Consider the following 24,191-nt stretch of genomic DNA (forward strand, 5'->3'; position numbering starts at 1 on the left):
GAGGTGGGGTGATCAGTCGAAGGCCTATTCAGGGTGAAGAAAGATCCAAAAACTCAGGTCCTTTGAAGTCACTTGGATTAAGTTGCTGCATAATAATTCCAGCTATTATTTTTATCTTAAAATAAGATAATTTCACTCCTAAAACGTTAAGGAATCTAATCGTTGTCAGAAATATAATCTCAAATTTATCATGAAGTTAGAGAGTGAATCAACTAATAAAGTGTCCTGTGGAGTTCATTTTATTATTTAGTTGCCCCTACTTGGACATTTATATCAGCCTATGATCTATGATGCTAAAGTTCATGATCAGTTCTTTATTGACATACACTTCACAAACCACGTAATTCAATCATTTAAAGTTCACATTCAGTGTTTTATAGTATATTCACAGAATTGTGCAACCATCATCACATTTTAGAACATATTTATTACTCCAAACGAAGACCTGTGCCCTTTAGCAGTTACTTTGCACACACTCACCCATTAGCCCCGTATAATCACTAATCAACTATTTCTATAGATTTGCCTTTTCTGAACATAGGTATAAACTGAATGATAGAATACAGTATCTTTTTGTGGTTTGTTTCTTTCATTTAGCATATTGTCAAGGTTTCGTAATGTCTATCAATACTTCATTTCTTTTTACGGCTTAATAATATTCCATTTTATTAGATATACCACATTGAATTTAACCATTCATTATTTGGTGGACATTTGCATTGTTTCTTATTTTTGGCTATTATGAATAATGCTGCCTTGAATGTTCATATTTTTGTATGGGCATATGTTTCACATGTTTTCAGTTTTTATGGTTATATACCTAACAGTGAAATTGCTGAGTCATATAAAACAGAGTGTTTTTCAAAATGGCTGCATCATTTTTAAGAAATGTCTTCTTTTAAAAAAAATGTCTTTTGCCAATTAAAAAATTTTATTTTCAGTCCTGAGGATTGAATCCAGGGCCTCATGCCTGCCAGGTAAGCCCTCTGCTTCTGAGTGGCACCTCCAGCTCCCTTTGCCCATTTTTAAATTGATCTCTTTGTCTTTTTTTTCAGTTTTAAGAATCCTTTATATATTTATCTACTAGACCTTTATCAAATATATGTTTTGCAAATATTTTATTCCTTTCTGTGGGTTATCTTTTCCATAGTTTTTTTTTTTTTTTTTTTTTTTTTTTTTTTTTTTTGTGTGTGTGTGTGTGTGTGTATGTGATGCTGGGGATCACACCCAGGGCCTTGTATATGTAGGTAAGCATGTACCTAGCCCTTTTTCACTTTCCTGATAGTGTCTTTTGAAGCACAAAAGTTTTTAATTTTGATGAAATTAAGTTATCTATTTTTCTTCTGTTGCTTGTGCTTTTTGTGTCATATATAAGAACCCATTGCTAATCTAAGATCATGAAGACATACCCTTATGCTCTTTTCTATGAATGTTATAATTTTGGTTTTTAAGTTTAAGCATGATCTATATTTTAAGGTAGTTTTTATGTATGTTGTGAAGTGTGGACCCAATTTCATTCTTCTGCATATGATTATCCAGTTGTTCTTGAGCCATTTGTTGAAAACACTATTCTTTCCCCACTGAATTCTTTTGGCACCATTTCCAAAAATCAAATGGCCATAAATATGAGGGCTTTTTAAAGATTCTTAGATCTATTCCATTGATCTACATGTCTGTCTTTAATCCAGTACCACACAATCTTCATTAATGCAGTTTTGTAGAGAATTCAAAGTGAAGAAACGTCAGTCTTCTTTTTAAGATTGGCTATTTGAGCTTCCTCTAATTTCCATATAAATTTTACTGAATCAATCTGTGAATCAATTTGTGGGAGGCTGTCACCTAAATAAAAGTACCTTTTGATCCACAAAGGATGTCTGTCCATTTATTTAGATCTTCTGAAATTTCTTTCAATAATGTTTTGTAGTTTTCAGAGCATAAATCTTGCAGTTCTTTTAAAAATTTGTTCCTAAGTATTTTATTCTTTTTGATGCTATTATAAATGGAATTGTTTTCTAAATTTCATTTTGACATCAGGCACAAGGTGCACACCTGTAACCCCAAATGCTCAGGAAGGTGGGACAGGAGAATCACAAGTTCAAGGCCAGCCTGAGCAATTTATAGTGAGACCCTATATCCAAATAAGATTAAAAGGCTAGTAGCGTAGCTAAGTGGTAGAGTGATTGCTCAGCATGCATGAGACCCTGGGTTCAACATTCAATACAAAAAATAAGAAGATAATTTTCAGTATTTTTATTGCAAAGAAATAGAATTCAATTGACTTTTGTATCTTGATCTTGTATCCTACAACTTTGCTGAATTTGAATATTAGTTGCAATTGTTTTTAGTGAAGCCTGTAGAATTTTCTATATATAAGCTAATGTTATCTGCAAAAGAGATGTTTTTACTTTCTCCTTTACAATCTGATGTCTTTTATTTAGTTTCCTTCTCTAATTGTCCTGGTTAGAACAATTAGTAAAATGTTGAATAGAAATGGTGACAGTAGACATCCTTGCCTCTTCCAGCAGTTGATGGGAAAAGCACCAGTCACACCTTTAATTATACTGTTAGTCACACCTTTAAATAAGCAATTGACTGTAGGTGTCTCATAGAGGCCCTTTATTGGGTTGAAGAAGAACCATTCTATACCTAGTTTATTAGGCTTTTGTTTAGGATTTTGTGTAGGGCTGTTGTTAAGGATTTTTGTATCTAAAAGAGGTATATTGAGTCTATGGTCTTCTCCTGTTACAATCTTTTTGGTGAATTGTTTTTTTTTTTTTTTTTTAAATAATAGACAAGGTAAAAACCAAATGGGTATTAGTTTTCATCTTGGCTGGGCTAATCATCTTCATCCACTCACTGTTACCAAGTCATATAGTTTTAATTTTTTAAATATTACAGCTATTTAAAATGAATCTTTTCTGCATGTCTTACCATATATACTTTTGTACATAACTTATTAAAATTATCTGATACTCTGAGTACTTGACATAAAATATCCTTTATTGGTTCAAATTTCTATAGTCAAAAAACAAAGAACTTGCTGTCAATCATAAGTCCCACTTCTAGATGTAAATAAATAAATAAATCCCACTTCATTTGTAAAAATAGGGAGGAATCCTCAGCATTGTCCTAAGGATGGACTGAGATGATTGATATCCCAGAGAGGGTTTGAAACACTGTAAACTCAACCACATTTATTGTTACTTCACAAATTATATATCACAGCATTTTCTTGAATAGAAAGTTACTCCATGGCATGCAACCTCTTGAAAAGCCTCTATTGCATAAAGACTAAATGCTTTTTATAATCTGTTTTTATAAGTTATTTTTCAGTTCTTTTATCTTTTTCTTTCTTTTTTCTTTTTCTATTTTTTTTGCCTAGATTCTGTGAGTTGTTTCTTATTTTGGAAACTTGGAAAGTACCATGCAAATACAGATATAGCTATGCTAGTTAAAAATAAAATACTTAGAGTTTGTTGGTGAAGGAAAATATGATGCTATGTAGGTATAACTGCTTGATGAAAATCAGATTTGCATTTCAGAAGAACATTTCTGGAGAAATTTAGATGAATTGAAAAGCTGGAGCCAAATACTTCTCCCAGATGATAGTTTATAACTCTCATTGAAGTCAAAAGTAATTCTGAGGGTAGAATTTGGGCCACGTGTTTGGAAAGTTTGAAGGGAAAAAAACGCAGCATGCATAAATTTCCAAAACTTTTCAAAGTAGTTAGATGAGAGGCTATTTGTAGTTATGAATTTGGGAAATGTTTCCTCCATTGGCAAAATATTCATAACACTTTAATTTCCACAGGCTGCTAATCATGATAGAATTTAGTAAAATAATCACTTAAGTAGTGAAAACTACATCCAGGATAGTACCAGTTATATTACCTAACATAAGAATTTATTTAAATTGTTTATCTAATCCATTATTTCAAATGAAATATATCATTTTTAGATTGAGATGAAACTTTTCAAGAATACCTATTTCATATCAATAAGCCCATATTTAGTATCTATTAATAGCTTATCAGAAATTACTATAGAGCTTTTTTCTTGCAGTAATTTCACAAGAGTTCCTTTTTCAAATTCCACATGTTGACATCATGACAATTAAAAATTTTTAAATTAATTAAAATTAAAAATGGACAGAATGACAATTTTTATAAGAGGTATTGTACAACTTTGATTATGATGTTCAAAAGGGTTATAGGTTAGTTAGCTGTCTTTGACAGAGTTAAGTCTTATTTCATGAAAATTGTTTTATATCTTAGTATGTATCAGAGTAGAGGTGGCAAGTCTTTAGTCTATTTTGGACAAGGGTACTAGCCACAAAGGTCATATCTATACGTTGATACTTATCATTACACCATCTATGACACAAACAATACAGATGCAAAGAGTGAAACCTGCATGACAGGCTTTCTTTGAAAAAGTGATTAAGACTATCTTTATCAAGGTACAAGGTTAAGAGGCCAGAGAAGAACTGCAGGGATATTTTTTCTGTTCTAATGATTTGCTATATAACCACAATCAACCTTTTAAAAATAAAGATAATATGTCAGCCATATATAAAATACCAATACCTTACTCAAACACAATTCATTCCTTTTAATTATCCACTTTGTTATCTAATTTTATCCATGTAACAAAGCTCTAAGGCAGGTGGTATTAGTCTATCCAACAGATAAGAAAAGTGATAGGTAGCAGAATTTCCTAAGGGAAATAACAATTTACTTAGTACCTATTGTGTGCTTAGTATTTCATGTAATATTTCAATTAATTCTCAAAAGGACCTTCTGCAATGAGATTATATTACCCATTTGCAAATGATTGTTCAAAATTGAACTGCTAGTTAGTGGTGGAGGCCCAAGGACTTGGTAAAAGAGCTAGTCCCAGTGTTTTTTTCACTCAGATCCCAGTTGTTGTTGTTTAATGGTAGGCATTTAACACTGGCTTTACACTGCTGCAATATACAATACATGACAAAGTACAAAAAGTCTAGGAAATAAGTAGGGAAAGTTTAGGAAATCAAAATTTAAAATTATTGATTATAAACAGAGAACTGGAATTTTATGATTCACATGGTGTTGTCATTTGTGTAGCTAGTGATAACTGTCTTTATTTTTTCACATTACAAAAAGAATGAAAGATCAATCACACATGGAAACACTTTCTTTCAATTATATTTGCAATGAAAATTTCTGACAAATTACTAGATTTGTACACATTCCTCTCAACAAATGTGCATATGATTCCATTCACATTCCATATCACTAGGGTAAACGGCCTGTTCATTTTCTTGTTTTACCTTCTGGAACTGCAGCACATGTTAGCAAGCTAAGCAAAGCTTAACTCCGGCCTGCATAAACATCAAATTGCCAGGGCCAAAGAATCCTGGAAAAAAAATCAAACACAATTGGAAGGAAAGGGTGAATATTTATTTTTTGTTTTTTAAGTCCACCTGAAACCCACTCAGTGACTCATTTTCAGTTCTCATTATTTCTTTTAATCCTGGAGTTAGAGCTTATTTGCCTTGTAGAATTGCACAATCTGGAGGAATCCTTGTTGGCATTCTTTCAATCTCTTGTGTATTTTACTAACCTTGGCTAACAAATAGTAGAAAAAGATAATGTTATGAACACCTGAGGGAAAAAGATGAACGAAAACTAGTTTAGAAACGTCTGTGCAGCACAGGGCTCCTAATCTATCTATCTTTCTTTCTTTCAAGTTGTAAAAGTATGGAATGCTTTGTGAATTTGTGTATCACCCTTGCACAGGGGACATGCTGATTTTCTCTGTATCATTCCAATTTTAGTATATTTGCTGCTGATGTGAACACCAGAGCTCCTAATTTCTAACGTGAGTTATTAGTGAGGCTTTCTTAGATGCACCATCGGATCATGTTCATATCCTCAGAGGCTCCCATCGCCATTTACAGCAGGTTTCTCATACTTTTTGGATATGTGAGCCTGTTGGAAATTAAATAATAATAAAGATATTGTCACTCTGTATGGGATGTACCAAAGACATGAATTAAATCATTCTATTTGGCCTTTATATGTTTGACTTTTGAAGTGCAAAGGATCTTTTGACATGTTTCTTAAGGATTTTGATGAGATAAATGCAAGTTTTTTTTTTTTTTTAAGAGAGAGTGAGAGAGAGAGAATTTTTAATATTTTATTTTTTTTTAGTTCTCGGCCGACACAACATCTTTGTTGGTATGTGGTGCTGAGGATCGAACCCGGGCCGCACGCATGCCAGGCGAGTGCGCTACCACTTGAGCCACAACCCCAGCCCAGATAAATGCAAGTTATAATGAATAATAACAGCTGGCTGTGGTGGCTTGGGAGGCTGAGGTAGGAGGATCACAAGTTCAAAGCCAGGTTCACCAACTTAGGGAAGCCCTAAGCAATTTAGCAAGATCCTACTGTAGCAATTATATTACAGTATTGTCCTATGTCCTTTAAATGTAGTAATATTTTGAATCTCCACAGCACCCCTATGAAATTTATACGATTGTCTTCACTTTACAGGTGAGGAAACTGCCCTCTAAATCACTTGCTTAAGGTCTTACAGCTGGAAACCCATTTGCAATGTGGCACTAGAGCCAGTGTTGAACTGTGTCACATGTTTCAGAAAATAGTAATGACCCACTAACTAGCTATGAACTGCTTCTTGCCCACTGAAGACACAGTCAGGGTCTCCCAAATTCATCATTTTTACTGCTTAAATATTTCACTTATTGAGTTGAAAAAAAAAAGGACCTATATGCCATTACTCTCTGGATTAAAACAAACAAACAAACAAAACCCTTGGAGTTAAGTTATACCCAAGTTTTATAACATGATTCTCAAAGCATAATTCATGAACAAAATATCCATCAGAATCCCTGACACACCTATTACCCATGCCTCTTCTTTGGCACTCATTTAGAGTCTTGGAGAGTGGGACCCAGGTGGTTTTGATGTCCGTTAACTTTTGAGGACACAATTCTATCAGGTCCTTCTTAGATGCCTGCACCTCTTCATATGCACCAACCCCCCACCTGGGCTTCCTCTGAATGTAAGGGGTGCTTTCACACCTCTGAGTCTGTGCTGGCAGTTTCCTGTGCTTGTCAAGTTTCCTCCTCTTACTGTCAGTTGAACTCTCACTCCAGTTAGAGTCAGCTCAAGAGTCATCTCTGCAAAGGCTTTCCTGGGTCTACCAGGCAAGAAGAGTTAGCCGCTTTTTCCATTGTATTCTAATGCCATTAATTCAGACCTCAGTTCTAGCAGAGTGATTCTGCAACTGGTCTGTGCACTTTGGTAACCAGGGAGTCCCCAGGGGTTAGGGTCTTTGTCAAACACTGAAGATGCCTGACCTGAAGTGGTAGATACAATAAACATGCCGATTGAAAGGACCACGAATTCAGTTCTGCCTTTTTAATTGCACTGATAACAGACCATGTCTGTAACTTTTATTAGAAAATAATTCCTCTAGAGTAGAAGAAAGGAAAACTTTTTGACTGTTTTTTTTTTTTGCTTATTTCACATTTATTCCACTTTTTTTCTATTTCCCCCTCCTTTTCTTATGTTTTATATTTTATATTTTGAGTGGGCAATACATACACATGTACAGAGTTCAAAGAATCCAAGAAAATAGAGAAAAGAAAGTAGAAAGTAGAAAGTGAGAAAATCCAACTTCTCACCTACATTTTCCAACAGTTGAGCCTCTTGTGGGGAGGTAGTCACTGTTATTTTTTAATGTATTCTTCCAGAACTATTTCAGACACATATAAGCAAATATGCATATATGTATCTATCACTATTTTGCATGCTTTTTAAACTTTATGATCCATTCATGTAACTTATAAGCAGTCTCTGAATATGAATGGACCCATATTATTCCATTCTATGAATTTATTGTGATTTTAAAAAATAAGCCATCTCTTGGATGGAATAACTACTCAGCAGCAGAGCACCTGCTGAGCTATATGCAAGGCTCTGAATTCAGCCCAAGACATACCTTATTGACATTTAGGTTGTTACCAGTATTTTTTTTTTACCTTCAATAATAATGCATTACATAGGTAATTTCACACATGTGTGAATGCATTTGTAGGATTAAACTTCTAAACACGGACTTGTAGGATTCATAGGTAGTGATAAATATGGCAAAGTGGTTTCCATAAAGATTACATTCATTTCCACACCCACTAGCAAGTCATCAAAATAGCTAGTTCTTCATCTCCTGCTAAGTGTTTTCTTTCCTGAGGTTCTAAAATGAGAGTACAATAAACTCTTTATTAAAGGAAGTGTAACCTCATCTACTGATCTCAGAAGTAAAGACTAGTTTCTTTCTTTTTATTCTTTAGGAAGCTCCATACACTTTTTTTCCTTCCTGGGTAGGCTGATACTGGGGTGGTCATTGTTGGTGTGACCCCAATATTGGTTTTGAACCAGGAGGCCTAGTGAGTTTTCAGAATCATTTCTACTATGCCCTAAAGTGGGATACACCCTATTTCTCCTATTCCTGAAAACTTACCATGTACCAGGCATTGTTCCAGAGGCTGAGGCTTGAATAATGAATTAGACAGGCAAAAGTCTCTGCCCTCATGAAAGATACATTATAATGGGAGGAGGCAGACAGTGAACATAACACAGGAGTATGAGCTATGGTGTTTCTTTGTGATGAATGTCATGAGCAAAATGAAGAAAGAAGAGGGTGAGGACAATGAGAGCCACTCTAGTGAAGGATGGTCAGGGAAGACCTCATGAGAAGGTGACATTTGAGTTAAGACCAAAGGAGGGAGCCATAAGGTGTCTAAGTGAATGGCATTCTGGGTAGAGAAAAGAACCAAAGCCTGGGGTTGAGAGTGTGCCTGGTGCGTCCCAAGAGCCGCAAGGAAGAAGGGTGGTTGGTGCTTAACAAGTGAGGTGAGGTCATAGAGGTGAGATGGCAGGCCGGGTTGCAGCGGTCTTCACAGTGAGATGGTAAGACCTTTGTACAGTTCTAGAGGTTATCTCGGAACGGCCCACAGAGAACAGACTGAGGGAAGGTAAGAATGGAAGAATGGAGCACTAAACAGGAAGCTTATGGTGAACCAGGTGGGAAATGAGATGGATTAGACTAGACTAGTGTTAGGACAGTGGGTATGTTTTCAAGGTGGAGTACTATGGTTTGGATATGGATGAAGGGTATTCCTTCAAGGTTCATGTGTTAGAATCTTGGTCCCTGTGGTGATGATGTGAGATGGCCCATGGCGAATTACTTAGGTTGTTTAGGGTGCTGCCTTCTGAAGGAACTAATGCTGGTCTCATGGAGTGAACAAAAGTTATTAAAAATGAAGACAGCTTGGCGAGGTGGGCTTCTGTAATCTCAGTGACTCAGGAGGCTGAGTCAGAAGGATTGCAAGTTTGAGACCAGCCTCAGAAACTTAGTGAGACCCTGTCTCAACATAAAAAATAAAAAGGGCTGGAGATATAGCTCAGTAGTAAAGTGCACCTGGGTTTAAAAAAAGAAGAAAAAGTGAAGAAGACTAGTTCCTTTCCAGTCTCTGGTTTTCTCTCACCCCATGCAAGTGATCTCTGTTACCCATGTGTTCCTACCATTTTGACAACATTTGCCATTAGTTCCTTACTAGAGTCAAGTAGGCATTTTGTTATAGTAACAGAAAATGGATTAATACATGCAAACAGCATGATTTCCTGCATGATTGGATTTCAGGTGTGAGAGACAAGCAAGAATGTCTCCAGGATTCTTGGCTGAAGTGGACAGAAGGAGTTGCCATTTATTGAGATGGGGAAAGGTTGTGAGTGGAGCTGTTTCAGGGTGAAGGTGAGGTGTTACGATTAGATTTGTGGTTACAATGGCTTTCTGAGTTTTCTGGGACTCTCAGGTGGCCTTGGTTCCAAATTAGATCATGGCCTGTCCTAGATCATGGCTGAAATGCCTTTTTGGATGAAGGTTTCAAGGAATATGTGTCCAAGGATACTGTCCTTTCTTGAGCTCTTCTTTTCCAAATCAAACTTGCAATGATATATTGTATTAAATGTTGTTACATTTCCTCTTTCTGTGCCAAGTATATAATCAAAAGAAATAGTCAAATACAAATACACAGCAAACCTTGAAAACAACTAAAAAATTTTATTTCCCTGCCACTATATAATCAGCAGAACTCGGGCCTCTATTAGAGGATTCAGTGTTCCAAATAAAAATTAAATTAAATTCTATATTTGCAGATCCCTGATATCAGCAAAGCACTAGTTCCTGTACAATGCCAGGCTAGGCTGGTTGGAAACCACACCAAGTCAATCTGAAAAGCAGCTGACTGGAGAATGTAATCGGGAACTCATTAGACATTATCCAAAAAGAAGGGATGCACTTAAAACGATAGTCACTAAAGAACTTACTAAGATGATTCCTAAAACGGGGCTGTTTATTACAACCACTACAACAAAAGCATGGAAAGGGGAAGGAAAGCAAAACCATTACTTTAAGCCACATTCGTGGGACAAAAAAAGAACATAGTGATTACTATATAAGGCTAGGAAGAAACTGAAGGAAAGAAAGAAAGAAAAAATTAGTGTCCTTTTTATACCAGGCAACAATGTGAGAGTGCTGGATCAGATTTTCTGCGCCCCCCCCCCCCCCCCAATTTATACCACGGCCAGCAGGAAGATCAGAAAACCATCCACTGCTAAAGAAGAACATTTGCTAAAGGAATATGAACTTGTTTTAAAGCAAGTGAAGTGGTGGCCAGACTAGGTGACTCAGAGGCATGACTCAAACCCGACACTTGGGGGCTGTCTGTCAGCTCCTGGAGGCTGGGGGCGCGACGTCTAACACGTTTCAGGAAAGTACCAGGTTCGTGGAGGGCGACAGGAAACCTCCTGGGAGTCTGGGCTGGGGCTCTTGCAGCCCTAGAACATAACCTCTCTCTCTCCGCTTCCGGGTAAAATTCCTAATCTCCAGGCTCCCCCCCCCACCCATTTTTTTCCACCAAGCCTCCCAGGGAGTGTGTGTGTTTGTGCGCTACACCTCGGGCCTCCGTCCCCCGCCCCTTGCTCCCGGCCACGCGCCCACTCGCCCGCCTCCGCAGCAAGCCGCTCCCTTCCCACCCCGGCAGCGCCCGCCGCCCGGGCACGCGCGGCACGAACAGCGCCTGGAGCTGCTTAAGACACCTGTCCAGCCTGGGTTCCGCGAGATTTGAAGCGAAAGCATAGGCAACTGGGGGGAACGTTCTCGCGAGGCTTAGAAAATTTCCCACGGCCTATGTTGTGTCTGAGCGGAGTAGTGGAAGGCGGTAGGAAGGCGGTGTAGCGTGAGACTGGACTGCCCGCATTAGGCACATGCGCAATGTCGTTTGCGCGTGCCGCGCCAATCCTGCAGCGCCTTCAGCAGGTTTCAGGCGGCGGATTCCAGTTCTCCGGGTTTTGGGGCTCCCTGTTGGAGGCCGTGCTCAATCTGGGAATCTCTAGGAAAGAAAAGGGCGAGGGAGGGGGAAATCAGGTGCTGCAGGTAGGGGGGATAAGGGGCGGGGTTCCGGCCCTGCACCTTGCCATTAAATGCCTAGCCGGCCTCGTTTGCTGGGGCTTTCGGACTTAGGCCGCCTGAAGAAAGTTTCGGGCTGCATGCAGTGTCCTCGGCTGCGTGAGGCCCACGGGAGCATCCGTCTTCTGTGCATCTCCATAAACTCCTGGGCTCACAGGCAGCTGGAGGCTCCGATGTGCTCCTAGAGAGGCTCCCACTGCAGGCAGCTCATCTCTCTGCTCCGTTCATCAGGAGCTTTAAGCAGGTCTGATTCAAGGGTGACAGAGCGTGGCTTTCAATTCCAGCTCAGGTTTCACTTCTGGAAATAACTACTCAGCAATCTGGTGTGTGTCTGTGAGGTGGACGTTAGGGGTACTTTTGCCAGAGGCCTCCGGCTGACATTTTGCACCCAAGAAGAAGGAGCGAAGGCGACAGAGCTCAATTGCAAAAGTTTCCCATCTACAGAGCTCTGGAAGGGTTGGACCACTTTGTAATCATGCCCGTCTCCCCAGTTGCATGGGGGTCGAATGAATGAAGGTAGTTCCTGGTATGTCACTCTTCTGCGCCCCAGTCATATAGCTCCTGCATCTATCGCTGAGATTAGTATAAAGGAGATGTCCAACGAACGTCTGAATGAATGAAAAGGGCTGGGAATCCAGAGTGAGCGGGAAGCCACAAGGAAAACACCCACTTGAGGAGGTGTTTCATCTAGGCCTGTGAAACGCGGCACATTTTCCCAGGACCCCTCCTCCCTACCCCTCGGCCCCGCCTCCTGACCCTTCCATTCCCTGTCCCCGTAGTAATCCCCTCCGGTTTTCCTCAGTCTCCACGCACGTCCCTGAGGGCGCGTCCCAAAACCCGGATAACCGGAGCGCTCCCCATGGACCACACGGAGGGCTCGCCTGAGGAGGAGCCGCCTGCGCATGCTCCATCGCTTGGGTAGGTTTCCAAGGAAGGCAGAGAGCAGGATCCCCTACTCCGCGGGCGGCTCGAGGCGTCTGGCTCTTCGCGGCGGCTGCTAGGGGAAAAGGAGCGCGGGGGCTGGGTGGAATCAAGGAGTGAGGAAAGAGGGAAGGGGCGGGGGAGAGGGACCTGGGAAGGCGTCAGGGGGAATCTCGCGAGGGTTGGAGTTTTGGCGAGAGTTTGTGGAAGATGGCGCCTGTTGTGACAGGGTAAGTCTGGGGGAACCGAGCGCTGGGAACCGGGAAAGTTGCAGGCGTCTGGCAGCCCGTGGAGGGCGGCGGGTTAGAGGGCCGCGGCGCGCCTGGACGCCGGGGGCCGCGGGAGTGGCGACGCTTGTGCCGAGCTCGGCGGCGTGTGGCTGTGCGCTGCCCGCTCTGCGCCTCCGTGGCTCGGGCTCCGGCGCGTGAGGGCGGGCGGCGGCGGCGGCGAGGCCGGGGGGTGCGGGCGTGAGTGCCGCCGGGCGCGCGGGGCCCGCGGGCGCCGTGCCCGCCGCGCGCCTCCCGCACCGACGCCCGCGGGCCCTGCCTCGGGGCCCCGCGCAGCTTTGTTCCTCGCGGCGGTCGTCGCCTCCTCGCCCCTCCGGTGCCCCGGGCCCCGGGCGCTTTGTCTTTCCGCGCTGTCCCCCCGCGACTCTCTACCCCCGGCCCTTTGTTTCGCTGCCTTGGGCGCTTTGTCCGCCCCGCCGCGCCCCGCATCCCTTCTCCATCTCTTTCCCTCCGCTGTCCTTCCTCCTGTGCCCCTTTGTTGTGTTCCTCTCTTCTTGGTGGCCCAGTGACCTGCCACAGCCCAGGCACCAGATTCCTGTTTTTATTTTTCTTTGTCTTTCTCGTGTGTCTCCCCTCTCACCTTTCTCTTTGGCCCTGGATCACCCCCAGAGGCTTTGTCTCCCTCATATAGTGGCTTATTTTCCCAGTACCCCCCTTACCCTCCCATCTTCGTGTGATTTATCCGCTGCCTACCGTGTTTGTCTGCTGAACTGTCTCAGCCCCGGGGACTCCATCTGGTGCTTCTAAGTGCGGACAGACTCTAGGGCTTGTTGTTTTGTGAGTCTGAAGGATGCTTGGGGATACTTAGTTTCTTCCACCGCCCCCTCCTCTCCTCTGCACCCCTTTCTCTCGGCGCTATATGTACCCCCCTCGGGGGGGGGTTAAGGAGACTCCGGTTTTCATTGCCATCTCTTTGGGTTCGTGGTTGTGCTTGGAAACAGTAGCCCTGGAAAAAGATCTAGTCTCTTGATGGTTATCCCCCGCCTCTCTGCCCCTTGGTGTTTCTGATGGCGTTGGCCAAGGTCAGCTGTCGTAGCTTTGCATCTGGTTTACCTGCTGCTGGGTGGCCAGGTATTGCAGAACGAATAGAAGTAGGCGAAAGGTGGCTCTCTGCTTCCCCCCACCCCGCCCCTATCCTACCGATGTTTGAGAATAGTTTCAGATATCCATGATGGATATTCATTTGGTATGTAAATAGGAATTGAGCGAATTTCAGTATTAAAACCTTGTGAATGTTGGGGTGGACAATTTGAGCATTTTCCAGAATCTAGTTGTGCAGTTTATTTTGCCAATAACTCCTGCTTCATAAAGCGAGTTGTCCTGCTTGGAAACTTGATAAAAATGATTTGCTTTTTCTTAATCATGAGAGTTCACATTTTACAATCGTTGTAATTTGCAGTTAGTGTTTACAATTTGTGCTTTTTGCATCTTCTGTCCCATCATTGGGATTAAACGCTGAAGAGTGCAGTTTCTGGTTGATGAATACTGCTTTTAGAATCTTTGTGGAATATGTTAATCACATGTACTCAAAAGACATAGAAGTAATAGCTTTAAGTGAGGTTATCTTAAAGGCAATTCCTGATGTTAAAGGAGTATTAAGTTGTTCTCAGCTCTTATTGTTACAATAATGTTAAAAGCTTGGGATTATATCTGTGGGGGTGTGGTGTATTGTAAATAAGTGGCCTGAATTATTCTTGTGCTAGGAATAAAAAGTATTAGGTTTACCAGGATTATTATTTTTTTCTACTAGTTGATCACTACTTTTAGAAGATACATTATGATAAAATCTTTTGGAATGTCATTTGATTTATTCACTGAGTTCCACACAAAGTGGTCCTGATAGAGGATATGCAAGATCTGCTAAAAGGAATCCTGGCACAGTGGAAAGCTTTTGTTGTTGTTGTTGTTTGTTAAGACAGTGATTAGAATTAATAGGTTGAATTCTGATTGAAGGAAAACCATACTTTCATGATTGATACCTGAGGTGTTTGTGAGAATTTGCAATCTCAGTTCATGAATTATTTTTGTCAATAACTATTGTCTCTCTGCTTGTTCTTAGTGTGTAATCTTTTGAAGATAAAATCATGAGCATACTGGTTCTGACTGTAAATAAAGTATAAATACTATGTAATAATAGAAAGTATTTTGCTCTGATTTGTGCATCTAAGAATGATAACATAGTTATCATAAAGTCACTTTTACAGTTTGAGTTGTGTAGTTCCTAAATACTGTTAATAATTTTATGTCATAACCAAATAAAACAATGCCTTTAATTTATGTCAAACAGCAACATATATGGAAATATATAGGATAAGTTATGTTTGGGAAACTTTCATTTCAAATATTGACTATCAAAACTTTGAATTATTATCTGTGAATATTACAATGGGACTGCAAGGAGTATATTTTTAGAAGATAATATCAGGCTCACTTGCAGTATGTTCGGATCTGTTCTAATATATGTTTCTAGGCATTAGATTTTTAACAGTTTGTTAAAAAGTTACTTCTTGTTACCAACAGATGTCTACCAGTGTCTTTTAAATGGGTAAGATAAATTGTTTTTTTGTGGGGGGAAGCCACTCTTGGCAGATGTAATTGATTAAGTAATCTTTCTTTGGAACCTTGGATGAGTAAAGCATTCAGAAAAGATGACTTTGTTTGAAAGTTCTTATAGATCTTAATTCTGGTGTTCAGTCATTTTTAGAAATAAGACTTAAGACTTGGCTTTAAAGCATTATTTTGCATTTTGCTTCTTCCTAATACTAAATTCCATGTTATTTCAACTAGGGGCAGTATTTTCTCATGGATTGACTAAAAGTTGTTATTTTTGGCATCTGGCTTTGTGATTATTTCCAAGTTATTTTACTTCCCCTGGGCCAGTTTCCTAACTCTGTAGTAAAATGGGGATTGTAATAACTTGCCACATCTGCACAGGATTGCTGTGCCTTAAGATTTATACAGCGCATCCTCGGATGAAAGGTGTGGTTAACGTCTACGAATTGTTACTGAAATAAGCTAATGTGAAGTAGGTCATATTTTATAGGAAGTCAAGTAGGAGGTTATGAACTAAATTCTTGGCAAGTTACAGCAATGATAGTGGGATTAAAAAAAAAAAGCCCAAATATGTATTTTAATTTGGGTAATGAAACAGATACCCTGCCCCCTCCCCCAACTTAAGGGAGAGTGTGGACAAGCAAAACAAATTACAGAGTGGTCGTTGTGTTTTGTAAGAGACTAAAGATCTGTCAAACTCAAATGTAATAATACATTATAAAATTATGGGATGCCTTCTGTTGATTTTTTTTCCTGCCTGTAGTAATATTTTAAAAAGATAGCATGAAATGTTTTCGCCTGTTAATAGTAATGACAAATTTTGCATGTGTCTTAGTATTATATATTATATTTGTCATTTGTTCTCAACAATATTTTCTAGTCACCAGAACTATAATTTCAGACTTGATACTTTGTTATAGGAAAGTGGTGTTTGGAGGACACTGTAGATATTTACTGAAGGAATGAAGCCTATTGCTTCTGTATTTCTGGTGGTGATATTGGATTGATTGTCATCTAGTTCCCCAGGCCAGGATTTTGGTTTCATGTCTCATTAAACCTTTACTTCACTACCATAATTCATGCTCTTGTCATATCTCACCTGGATTATAGCAGATGTATAGACAGCCTCTTTCTGCTTCTAGATCCACACCCATTTTCCATCTTACACATGGCTGCAGAACATTGTTTCTGTAGAACAAATCTGATCACTCCACTCTTTAGTTTAAAAACCTTTCAATGGCTCCCCCTAGCAGCCTTCATTTAAAAGAGGCAACAGAGTGGAGAGTTTTGAGCTTATATTTAGGATTTAATCTGCTCAGATTTCATTTGTCTCTGCCTCTTCAAACCTCAATAGCATTGTCAGATTATCTTATCCTTACCTCTTTCATCACTTGCAGGATAATTATTCCTAATTTAAAGAGTTGTTATGAAGATTAAATTAGATAATGCATGAAAACATTTAGTAAAATTCTTGGTACATAGTAAGTGCATATAAAAATGTTTGCTGGCATGGCTTATAGGTTCCTCGGAATGTATTTTGTTAACATCTTCTCCAGCTAAATTGTTTGCCTTTTTCTCTTTCTTCATATTCATGTTTAAGAATTTGGAGTTCTATAAAGGCCCAGAACTTTAATGCATAAGGATTTATCAAAAGTACTGGTCTTTACTAGGTTATTATTCAAGAGTAAGGTTAGGATATTCTATACAGATCCAAGAGACTAGGTATGGTGTTCCTGCTGTGTGTTATTAAAGGACTGGTGTAGTTCTTTGGAAATGTCTTATTAAATTGTAATTATCATATTCAAATGCTGTTCATTACTTGGTGGCATATACCATTTTTTTTCTTAATCATTTATGTATTCTTAGAAGAGTGCCAGCACATGATAGGACTTCAAAGAAAATATGATTATATAGGCAGAATTTGAGATATATCTACTTATAGGTGTTTTGTATTTGATTTTGATTATGTAAAGGAAAAATTCCTGAAATACCTGGAGGTATAATTTTCAGCCATAGATAGTGTCATTGCACCTGAGAAAGTTATAGTAAGGCTCTTGGGGAAAAGTACTTTTTTTGGTGGGGGGATTACCAGGGATTGATCTCAGGGGCACTCGGCCACTAAGCTACATCCCCATCACTATTTTGTATTTTTTATTTAGAGACAGGGTCTCACTTGAGTTGCTTAGCACCGTGCTTTTGCTAAGGCTGGTTTTGAACTCTCTATCCTCCTGCCTTAGCCTCCTCAGCAGCTGGGATTACAGATGTGTACCACTGTGCCAGGCAAAATTTTATTAGAATGCTACATTTTATTGTATGTACAAAACAGGCAAGCTTAACTTTCACATTTTGCTTTTTATGTGGTTGACTGTCAAATATTTGTCAAAAGATTTCACAATTAAAAAAGTGTTTTAAGTACTTCTAGATGCATAAACCTTAGGGCACTACAGACAGCATTTTTGGGGATCCATGTCATAAAATCACTTAAGAAATTTATGATCTAGAGGAATACTCAGGTTGTGTGGACAGATTGCATTTATGTACCAGGCACATTGTGACTATTATGTCAGGTAAAGTATGTGCAGTTATAGTTAGAAAGGTCAAATAAAACAGGTGTGGTAGGTGTGATTTATAAATCATAAAGCACTTTATACAGATATCTTAATTATCATAACAGTTTCTTCTGGTACCCTTTCATGGGCAGGGTTCAAGATGGACTTTTTTATACTGTAGCCTGTGGTTTGTGGGTCATGTTTTAGAAAAGCAGCAGTGTATTTAGTACAGAGGACCGCAACCTTGGAAATATGTGCTTTGGCATTTTAAACAGACATATTTGGTAAATTACTGCTTTACCACAGATGTTGTCATTGAGTCACCCCCAACTTTTTGGGGTCTACTTCTTACTGCTCTTTTCTCTGCTTGGACAGCCATAAAAATGTAGGAATGTTGAATGCCCAGCTGCTACCATCTCTCAGACACTTACCATGATCACAGTTCTGGAGGCCTCTTAGGCCTGGCACAGCATCATGGTGTTGCTTATGCCTCATTAGGTCTGCTTCTGCTTCAGGGGCTGAAATGATATCCCAGTGCACTTCTCCAACATATCAAACTTACTTAAGGGCATGGGGGAGGGGCATACATCGGCGGTAGTGTAAGTTATAGTAATTACCTGTGTGTATAAATACTTGTGTAAGTTTGTTTTGTTGACGAAGTGCATGGAAATAAGCATGACAGCTTTTCAGTCAGATTGGTGAAGTTCATGGTTGTCTTGGAAATATTTACACTATCTTAACTTTACCAAGGGGGGAAAAAAAAAAGAAAGTTGCTTCTTTGGCATTCTAAGTTGCAAAAGCCTTGCAATGAAAGTGCCACACCTGAGGGATAAGAGATGAAATGCACTAGAAAATCAAGTAGACTGTTGCTTTTTAATTCCTCTCCCCAAGTTTCTTTTCTGTATTGAAGTCTTAACTTGGTTGTAGAGCTAATGTACACTGTTAATTAGATGATAATAAAAGTATAAGAGTAGTTTCTCATAAAAAGTTTATATAACCAGCAAAAGTGTTTGTCATTCTATAAAACTTTTTTATAAATGTGGTAAAGCATTATAGAAGTTCAGTATTGCCGTATGAACTATAGAACCAGTGTGTAGGGTATTTAATTATTATGAGCAACTTATTTTTGGGTATAACCTGATATGCTATAGAACATACTAATTTTAGACTAGTTTGCATCATTGAAACAAAAGTATTTGTTTCTTTTCTTTTTTTTTCTGAAAACTGCAAACCTATTAAGATCTTTCCTTATTTTGCAAGCATACCTTTTCAAATAATATTTCTGGTTTGAGTGTGAGAAAATTTTTCATGCAAAAATATTATATAATTCTGTACAAAGTTCCTAATTACACCAACTGGAGTAAGCAAAAACATTCAAGGTTGTCCCAAGATTCAAGGGAATGACTATGACCATGCTTTAGTGGCATATATGATAATATGTAATAAATCCAATAAATAAAATACATAATAAATATATTGTTTTAATAACAACATATATTATAGTCTTATTAGGTATAAAACTGCTTTGTGCCTGCCCTGTACAGATGAATATGTGCTTTGGTATATGACTTAGTGGAAAGTATATGGATAATTAATATTTAAGGGAAATTATTGTAAGTGCCGTGACAGATGTAGAGTGTTGATGATGGAAACAGGTGTGAATGATTGTGTCAGGTGTGTGTGTGGGGGAGTTCATAGAAATGGTTAGAGTTGGGGCTGAGGTTGTGGCTCAGTGGTAGAGCACTTGCCTAGCACATGCAAGGCCCTGGGTTCAATCCTCAGCACCACATAAAAGTAAATAAATAAAATAAAGATATTGTGCCCAACTACAACTAAAAAATAAATATTAAAAAAAAAAAGAAATGGTTAGAGTTGGCATTTTAAATTAAACTGGAAAGTGTTTGGAGGTCTTTTGGAGGACCTTGAGTCCTAAGCTAAGTATTTGAATATCAATCAGGGATGCAGAGGAAAGGGGTAGGACATTGGATGATTTAGATGAGATGAACTTGGATGTAAACAGTAGGAAATGGATTGAAATTTGTGGCTACTATATAAGAGAAACATGGTCTTAAAGATAGACCTAGGATAGAAAGGCAAAAAAAAAAAAAAAAGGCTTTTTTTGAGGCATCGTGGTATGGGGATATAGGGAAATTTGTAATCAGTGTACTGTCATCCAAATATTATTGTCTGTGGCAATTAAGAATGTCAGTTAATCTAAATCTTTTCCCCTTATCTAAGAAAATGGAAAAAAATACTTTATAGTATTGATGCTAGGATTAAATAAGGGATATAAAATTATTAGCTCAGTTTAGGAGTAGGTGTTCAATAAGTAGATTCTTCTTTCCTTTTCTGAAGTGTGGAATTGAAAAGAGAAAATGGGAGGAGGGATGCAGCAAGGAAGGTAGGAAAAACCTCCAACTAATTGAAACCTGGGTGATGTAATAATTAGAAATGGAAAAGTCTGAGCGAGGTGAACAGGTTTAAGAGAACCTATTTAACAGTATTTTGTATTTTAGGTTAATAATAAATATTGGATACTTATTTTTGCATATCTCTGCTGTAACACCTAACATTGTTCTACTGTCTATAAATTTATCTATACTGATTATCTACCTGTCTCTGTATTTAATCTCTCAGTGAAAAGGACAGGAGCAGTGTTTTACTTGCATAATTATGGAGCAATTACCATCTGCCAGATGCTACTTGCAGGATAAATGAATATGACCTGAATGGATTTGGTAGTGTATAACACTTACCACTAGGTGGCACTTAGTCTAAATGATAAGGCTGACATTCAGTATAGATTTTTTTTTTTTTCCTACTTTAGAAACTGACACCTGCCCCCTGGATTATGGTCACTCTTATTCCTTTTGTGGACTATACTTTTTGAAGTGTTGTATGAAACCTAAACTAGATTGAAAACTCCAACTCTTAAAAAAATAGAAAAATGTAACTGTATTAGAATATGTTCTCTAGAAAGAAGCTAAAGGGAAGTTCAATGAAATTTGCAAGTTGACCAAATTCTTCATTTCTGAATGTGCTTGAAATGAAGCCTGGTGGTTGGATTTTAGGCGGTATTGTTTGTTGATAACACTTTGTGGATTGCTTTAAAGGAGGAGACTAGGAATTGGTTTCTTAGATGAAAGATGATCAAGTGTGGTCTGTACTGATACTGAAGTATGATTCTGTACTCCCAATCCCCCTGCCCTTTTTTCTCTCGATTTATATTCTGTGTGTTGAAGAATTACATGTAGCATAGTATCCTTTATGACATCCTGTGTGACACATTATATAGATTGTTAAATCCATTAGATTCAGGAAACTTCAGAGCTAGGAAAGGCGTTATTAATTATATATTCTAAACATTTAAATATAGACAAAGGCAGGTTAGATTATTTACAAGCCAGCTCCTTGTTTTTTGGCAGGGCGCAGGAGGTGAGGCATATGCTGGTCTTTTTACTCTTTTCTATTTATACTGCTTGGTGCCTTTTAACGTTTATGTGCTCACCCCTTCCTGTATTCCCTTTTCCCTACAGTATGCATGGACCAAGAATGCAAATCCTTCAGCTTCCAAGCACGGTTGGGAAAGTGCTACTGCCATTGTTGTTTCATAAATGTTGGGCTTGGGGTTACTTCTTTCTGCCTTTACTTTCTTCCAGTTGTTGCTGCTTATGATCTTTGTCTTCTGTTTTCAACTGGTCAGGCTGGCCTCTTTAGAAACATAGTTGCCCTCGTTGCTCACCTTTCATGCCTTCTCACCACTCTGGTTTAATTACTCCTACTCAGGAACTGGCTAGGTGCCTTTACTTTTGGCTCATGACAGTCTTTGCCTCTTGTGTCTCTAGCCTCTTGATTCTGCCACTTGCACTAATTATGGTTGGTTGTTTCCAGAGCCTCTGGAGGAAAAGAAAGGCCATCTCCAAGGAAGAGAAGCCACAAATTGAAATTTTATACTGTAAAATGGACTTATGAACTTGTTGATGAACATGCAGTGATTTTTGTAGTGTATACATCAAGACAATATTAACTCCCTTGACTACAGAGTTCATTAAATCTGTTGTATCTGTCATCTATGCTCATACATATGTCAAGGAAATGAATTAAATCCTTTTCAGCCTTCCAAAGATGGGAGTTATATTATTTTGTAATTCACAGCTTATAATAATGTGTGCCATTAAATGGTTAGCATTGAATTAGTGGGAGGTGAGGATTGACTATTATAATATTTAAAAAAAAAAAAACAACTTGAATGGATAGCTGTAGCTTTCAAAGGTTACTTCATGATTATTGGTAAGTAAGCCTTCTTTGCCCTGGTCTTTCCCTGCTGTATTTAATGCGATACAGGATTTATTTATGTCATTTACTTAAATAGGTAGTTAATTAGTTGTAACTCCTGAAAATTATCAGCTAATGAATTAAGTATTTTAAAAATTACATTAGAATTTAAACATACATCTACATGGTAGGTGCAAAGTTTTTTGTTTTTTGTTTTTCATAGTTATTTCTGGGAAGTAACTGTCTTGATGTGGACATTTTTCTTTTGCCTGCCTGCCTCTCTGTGTGCCTGGATTAAATCCAGGGGCCTTAAACATGTGGATATTTCTTTCCTTTTTTTTTTTCTCTTTTCTTTTTCTGTGATTGGTCCCAGGGCCTCAGGAATGTCCATTTTTCTTTTCTTTCTCTTTCTTTCATCTCTTGGCTTCATTCTTTCCTTCTCTTCCTTCCTTCTTCCATCCATCAAATTCAGGACCTTGAGTATACTAGTTGAGTATACTACTACTAAGCTGCTCCCCAGCCCTGGAAATTTTTCTTAAGGACTTATTATTGTCTCATCTGCATATGGTCATTTTGATTTTTTTTCTAATTAGAAATGTTTATCGTAAGAAATTAAGAAGTTATTTAAATATCACATAAAGTGAACCACTGTAGTCCTACAGCAAGAATAATTACTGTTAAGAATTGGGCTTTCGCTCAGCCCTGCGGCATCAACAGAATGGGCAAGTGACGAGGTCTTCATACTGCCAGGAAGCTCCATAGTCAATGAAGGGACCAGAAGTGACATGATAAACAATACAAGAAAGCCCATTTGGGCACAAGCCTGAAGACCAACCCTTTTGGAGGTGCTTCCCATGCAAAGGGAATTGTGCTAGAAAAAGTAGGGGTTGAAGCCAAACAGCCAAATTCTGCCATCAAGAAGTTTGTTTTCAGGGTCCAGGTGATCAAGAAATGGCAAGAAAATCACGGCTTTTGTACCCGATGATGATTGCTTGAACTTTATTGAGGAAAATGATGAATTTCTGATTGCTAGATTTGGTCGAAAAGGTCATGCTGTTGGTGACATTCCTGGAGTCTACTTTAAGGTTGTCATGTCTCTCTTTTGGTCCTATACACAAAGGCAAGAAGGAGAGGTCAAGATAATTAATTTCGCTGATGAAAACAATAGTAATAAATTTTTATATTACAGAAGAAAAGAATTGGGAGTATATTCCTCAATTTTTTTTAAATGGAAATGCTAACACTCTATTACATGTTAAAAATGTCAAAATATTAGTAAACAGTATTAAGGGGATCAGGTAACTGATATTTTGTTGAATATATAATGAGTCATCCAGGACATTTTGAGGGAGATGGTATCTCCTTTTACAGAAGTCTGAAGGTTGGGTATTTTAGTAACTTAACTTAAATCCATACAGTTTTACTTCTGCTTTTGCCTTTGATTCCCTACCCTATACTGATGGGGCTTGTGTTTGTCTTTCACTTCAAACACTTCAAAGTTAATTACTGGGTGGCAAAACAGTTCCAGATATAAGTAAGTGTGGTAGAAGTTTTTAAGGAAAAGAAGATTATAGTCTTTTCTATTAGATTACTTTAAAAGTAAATTATGTTTTCTAGAAGTGCAAAGTTAGATTTGATTAGACTAGTCTTTGAACACAAAAGATTATCTGAAGTAACATTATTTACCTTTTAGTTAACTTTTTTTGTTTGTTTTTTAAAGACTGGAGTCTTACTACTTGCTTTTCAGGCTGGTCTTGAACTCCTGGGCTCGATTCTTTTGCCTTAGTCCCCTGAGTAGCTGGGACTACATTTGCATACCACCACTCCAAGCTTCTATTTAACTTTAAAAATAATATTGTCAGAAACTCTGGCAGTATTGTCATTGTTAATTTTCTTTTTCTGCTACATATTTTTATTTTTTTTCTTTCTAAAAGAACATACATACAAATGCTTTCATAATCTTATGGTGAGAAATGGTTATAACCAAAACACAGAATCAAAGGAAGATAACAAATTTGACTTCATAAAAATTTTAACTCTTGGGCTGGGGATATGGCTCAAGCGGTAGTGC

The 24,191-nt window shown here is 38.6% G+C and overlaps 1 protein-coding gene across 7 annotated transcripts in view; it reads left to right on the plus strand.

Annotated features, from left to right (window-relative positions):
- Positions 1 to 24,191, plus strand: part of RBPJ (recombination signal binding protein for immunoglobulin kappa J region) — a 216,375-nt gene that overhangs the window by 106,597 nt on the left and 85,587 nt on the right. For 3 of the 7 annotated variants that reach the window (XM_081302937.1, XM_081302934.1, XM_081302932.1), the window contains exon 1: positions 12,464 to 12,686. The exons of 2 other annotated variants lie outside the window; for them this stretch is intronic. Coding sequence is in view for 2 of the 5 variants with exons in the window: in XM_081302932.1 (XP_081159058.1) it covers positions 12,667 to 12,686 (20 nt within the window). In the remaining 3 variants the exon portion in view is untranslated. 2 more of the 7 variants (XM_081302936.1, XM_081302930.1) reach the window with 2 other exon arrangements.

The sequence above is a fragment of the Spermophilus citellus genome (genome assembly GCF_964194105.1).
Source record: "Spermophilus citellus genome assembly, chromosome: 8".
In the NCBI taxonomy this organism is placed as follows: Eukaryota; Metazoa; Chordata; class Mammalia; order Rodentia; family Sciuridae; genus Spermophilus; species Spermophilus citellus.